General features: G+C 53.3%; 1 protein-coding gene across 1 annotated transcript; it reads right to left on the bottom strand.

Moving 5' to 3' along the window:
* Positions 1–600: 600 nt before the first annotated feature.
* Positions 601–4049, bottom strand: LOC144175423 (uncharacterized). Its single transcript, XM_077704501.1, has 2 exons — positions 3411–4049; positions 601–741 (listed from the first exon to the last, which is right to left on the bottom strand). Exons 1-2 carry the CDS (start codon positions 4047–4049, stop codon positions 601–603), a joined length of 780 nt encoding a protein of 259 aa, XP_077560627.1.
* Positions 4050–4861: the final 812 nt, after the last annotated feature.

Here is a 4861-nt window from a genome sequence, read left to right as displayed (position 1 = left end):
CTGAGAATAAAAGAAGCGACGTCTCCTGCTGCAGCCGTTGGCAATGCAGCAGTCTCGGCATAGCGCGTCAGGTGGTCGATACCGACAATAATCCACCGGTTACCAGTGGGCGCACAGGGCAGACGTCCATAGAGGTCAATGCCAACACGGGCGAAGGGTTTCGCTGGACACGGTAACGGTTGTAAGCTACCGACTGAAGTAGCGGGAGGAGACTTGCGGCGCTAGCACGTGGCACATGACTGGACGTACTTCCTAACGAAGTTGTACATGCCACGCCACTAATAGCGCAAACGGACTCGATGGTACGTCTTCAAGACAACCGCGTGACCGCAGGTTGGGTCGCGTGAAGGGAAGCACAAATGTCGGCACGGCGATGGCGCGGGATAACAAGAAGCCATTTACGTCCTTCATCGAGGTAGTTACGGCGGTAAAGAAGGCCGTCACGCAGTGCGAAGTGGGAAGCTTGTCTGCGAAGGGCACGGGATCCATGGTGAGGGAACGGTCCAGAGAGGACGGAAATAATGGAAGAGACCCATGAATCCTTGCGTTGCTCAGTGCATAAATCTTCCAAGGAGAGAGCAGAAAGAATGCTGTCCTCAGTCAAAACACAGGCAACCTCAGGAGGAAGCGGCGATCGGGACAGAGCGTCAGCGTCTTGATGCTTACGGCCCGACCGATAAATGACGAGTATGTCGAACTCTTGAAGCCGTAGAGCCCATCGCCCGAGGCGCCCGCAGGGATCTTTTAAGGAGGACAGCCAGCAGAGCGCATGGTGGTCCGTGACGACGTCGAAAGGTCGGCCGTACAAATAGGGTCGAAACTTTCCCAGCGCCCATACAATGGCCAGACACTCCTTTTCCGTCACGGAGTAGTTGCATTCCGCCTTTGTTAACGTGCGACTCGCATATGCGACAACGTACTCGCTAAATCCAGGTTTCCGTTGTGCCAGCACTGCGCCGAGGCCAACTCCATTGGCGTCAGTGTGGATCTCCGTGGGAGCGCCCGGATCGAAGTGCCGAAGGATAGGCGGTGAAGTGAGGAGGCACCGCAAGATCGTAAATGCGTCATCGTACGCTGGCGACCAGGCCGATAGATCACCGACGCCGTCAGGGAGAAGCCGTGTAAGCGGGGATATGATGGACGCGAAGTTCCGTACAAAGCGGCGGAAGTAAGAGCAGAGTCCGATGAAACTCCGTAAAGCCTTCATAGTGGTCGGCTTCGGGAATTCGGCCACAGCACGCAACTTGCTCTTGTCCGGGAGTATTCCATCCTTAGACACGACGTGGCCCAAAATGGTGAGCTGACGCGCAGCAAAGTGGCACTTTTTAAGGTTGAGTTGTAGCTGGGCGTTGGTGCTACAGGTCAGTACTTGCTGGAGACGTGGAAGGTGCGTACCAAAGTCAGGGAAAACACAACGATATCGTCTAGATAGCACAGGCACGTCTTCCACTTCAAACCTCGTAGCACACCGTCCATCATTCGCTCGAAGGTGGCAGGGGCATTACAGAGCCCGAACGGTATGACCTTGAATTCAAAGAGGCCATCCGGGGTGACAAAGGCCGTTTTCGAGCGATCAGCATCCGCTACAGGCACCTGCCAGTATCCAGAGCGTAAGTCCAGGGACGAAAAGAATTCAGCTCCTTGTAAGCAATCGAGGGCATCATCAATGCGTGGTAGAGGATAGACGTCCTTGCGCGTAATGCCGTTTAGGCGCCGATAGTCCACACAAAATCTAATCGAGCCGTCCTTCTTCTTTACGAGAACAACGGGGGAGGCCCATGGGCTGTTCGATGGGCGAATGATGTCCCGTTGGAGCATGTCACGTACTTGCTCATCGATCACTTGACGCTCGCTAGGAGACACCCTATACGGTCGCTGCCGCAGCGGCGCATGCGATCCAGTGTCGATAGAATGGGTGCAGATAGAGGTACGGCCAAGCGAGGGTTGTGCGCAGTCGAACGACGAACGGAAACGGCACAGGAGTTCCAGAAGTTGACGTTTCTGCGCGGGCTCGAGAGCGTCATCGATTGAAGCATGAAACACGTCGTTGGAAAGTTGTGTCGTCGTCGAAGGGGTAAGAGCGGAAATGTCATGATCAGGCGTATTGTCTGGGACGTCAACGACCCGACAGGAATCCAGGAGCTCGACAGTGCCAAGGCATTCTCCCCGTAGCAAGGAGCACGGGCTTGCGGACGGGTTGGTAACAGTCATGCCAGTTTCGCCAGAATGAATTTTCAGCACAGCGAAAGGCAGCGGTATGCACCTGCGGCGGAGGAAGAGCTCGGATGGCGTGAAAATGGCAGTTGCATCCCCAAAAGAAGTACAACAGAGCGGCAATACAACGGCGAACTGGGGAGGAATGGTCGTATCTGCGGCTGCGACCAGTTTAGCGGCGGAGGACGCAGAAGTATCGTCAGTGGCGTCGTCTGGCAGGACAGAAAATTCAACTTCGGCACGCGCACATTCAATGAGAGCGTTGTGCCGAGACAAAAAGTCCCATCCCAGAATGACGTCATGAGAGCAGTTGGGAAGCACGATGAATTCAATGACGTACACGACGCCCTGGATGGAAACGCGAGCCGTACAAGCAGCCAAGGCATGAACGGGTTGTGAGTCGGCGGTTCGTAAGGATAGTCCAGAGAAAGGCGTCATAACTTTACGAACTTTACGGCAGAGATCGGCTCGAATCACGAAAACTGCTGCTCCGGTATCGACCAGCGCAGCAGTCGCGACACCTTCGACTGACACGTCAATAACATTTGCGGGAGACAGTGGAGGGCTTGGACTTTTTGACGGCAACGCAGTTCTTGCCTCCGGAACTGCGGCCGTCAGTTTTCCTCTGTGGCAGGAGTGGAACGACGACGCATCGGCGAAAGCGAGCGGCGGCGCGGGGACTGAGAACGATGGTCGGCGAAAGGCTGGCGGTCTGAAGCCAAGGGCGCGTACGAGTCCGAAGCGGTTTGGGGTAGCGTCGGGGGGGAACCGTATGTGGGTCCGTAATATGGATAGCGGCATTCCGGTGGAGGACCGTTGGCAGGCAGTGCGCGGCGACGACAGAAACGTGCGACATGTCCTGGGTAGTGACACGAAAAGTAAATCGGCCGGTTGTCCGGAGTACGCCAGGGATTCATGGATTGAGTTGGAACCCGCGCCTGAGGCAGAGGTCTTGGTGGAGCCGGGAGTCGGAACGGCGTTCTCGTCTGCGCAAGCCATCCCGCGACGTCGGTGAAAGTAATCGGAGCAGCCACGGGAGCCTGCTGGCTAAAAGAAGGCAGCACTTCCGCCACCTCTTCTTGAACTACATGCCGAAGAGTAGACTGAGGAACAGGGCCCGGCTCCGGAGTAGTATTTGAAGCGGCATGGCAAAGTTGTCGAGCAACCTCTTCGCGGACAATCTCTTTTATACGGACCAACACAGATGGATCGTCGAGGTCAACGGCTAAACTCGCAAGCGGCTCATTTTGGGCGAGTGGACGCCGAGTCAATGCCCTTTGCTTGCGCAGCTCGTCATAACTTTGGCATAGACTGATGACGTCGCTAACCGTCCGCGGATCCTTGGAAAGCAGCATCTGAAATGCGTCGTCGTCGATACCTTTAAGGATATGTTTTACCTTCTCAGTTTCCAACATGTTGGGGTCCACGCGCTTGCAAAGGTCTACTACATCTTCAATGTAGCTCGTGAAGTCTTCTCCAGTTTTCTGAGCCCGTACTCGTAAACGCTGTTCTGCTTGAAGCTTGCGCACTTCAGGTCGCCCGAAAGCTTTCATAAACCTTTCCCTGAACTCGGCCCAGGTAGTCATGTCTCGATGATGGTTATTGAACCAAAGTTCGGCGAGATGCGTAAAAGAGAAGCCCACGTTGTTTAATTTCATGGCGTCGTCCCACTTGTTGTGCGTGCTGATGCGCTCAAAGGTAGAAAGCCAGTCTTCCACGTCACGATCGCCTATCCCGCTGAACGAAGCGGGGTCCCGCGGGCGTATGGTTCCAGGGCAGACAATCGGTGGCACCTTGCCCGCCGGAGTAGGCTGATGGACTGGTTCGAGGGACATTGTGGTGGGCAGCCGCCGGTTGCGAAGCTCCAGGTTTTACGATGGACCCGCACACTCCACCAATTGAAAGGGGGTTTATTGGTAGCGAAGCTCAGTCACAGGAACGGGTAGTCCAGGCTATGTCGGGCGGACTAGTCTTCTTCTTCTGTCTCGCGGCCGCTGCTGGCGATGATTCGTGAACCAGCCATACGGGCGGGTTGGCCAGTGGTTGCACCAATTCATATATATATATATAAGGTTAGTAGACACAAACACACACGAGAAAGACGTAGAAATTAGAAATAAGTTTACTGACGTTTCTGGAAGAGGACTTCCTTTCTTCAGAGTACAGTCTGTAGTCTGAAAAAAAGAAGTCCTCTTCCTGAAACGTCAGTAAACTTATTTCTATTTTCTACGTCTTTCTCGTGTGTCTCTGTCTCTACTAACCTTATTTTTTCGCGCTCTGTGTGAGTTTGTATCTTTCCAGAATATAAATATATATATATATATATATATATATATATATATATATATATATTACCCGAAAATGGGAAATGAGGGTTGGGTTAAATAGGACAGAAAATAAGGGCTGGCAGTCAAGAAAACCTCGCAAAGCAAAGGGGAGGTTGTGGTGGGTCATAGAAACAGATGAATTTTTTGAGTCAGAAAGAAAGCGGTGAAAAAATGCTCGCCGGTCGACTCGGATTTGAGCTTGCACAGCTGGCTTTCATAAGAATCTTCGCCAATTTTCTTGTACAGCAACAGTCAGGCGGAGGTGCCGTCACGTGGTATTTTTCATATACCGCAGGTTGTCTTTGTCATTCAGAATAAAT

Source organism: Haemaphysalis longicornis, unplaced genomic scaffold (assembly GCF_048455015.1).
Source record: "Haemaphysalis longicornis isolate Haplotype H1 unplaced genomic scaffold, Haemaphysalis longicornis Haplotype H1 scaffold_3, whole genome shotgun sequence".
In the NCBI taxonomy this organism is placed as follows: Eukaryota; Metazoa; Arthropoda; class Arachnida; order Ixodida; family Ixodidae; genus Haemaphysalis; species Haemaphysalis longicornis.
Note: the sequence above shows the minus strand (reverse complement) of the source record. Positions and strands in the feature narration are given on the sequence as shown.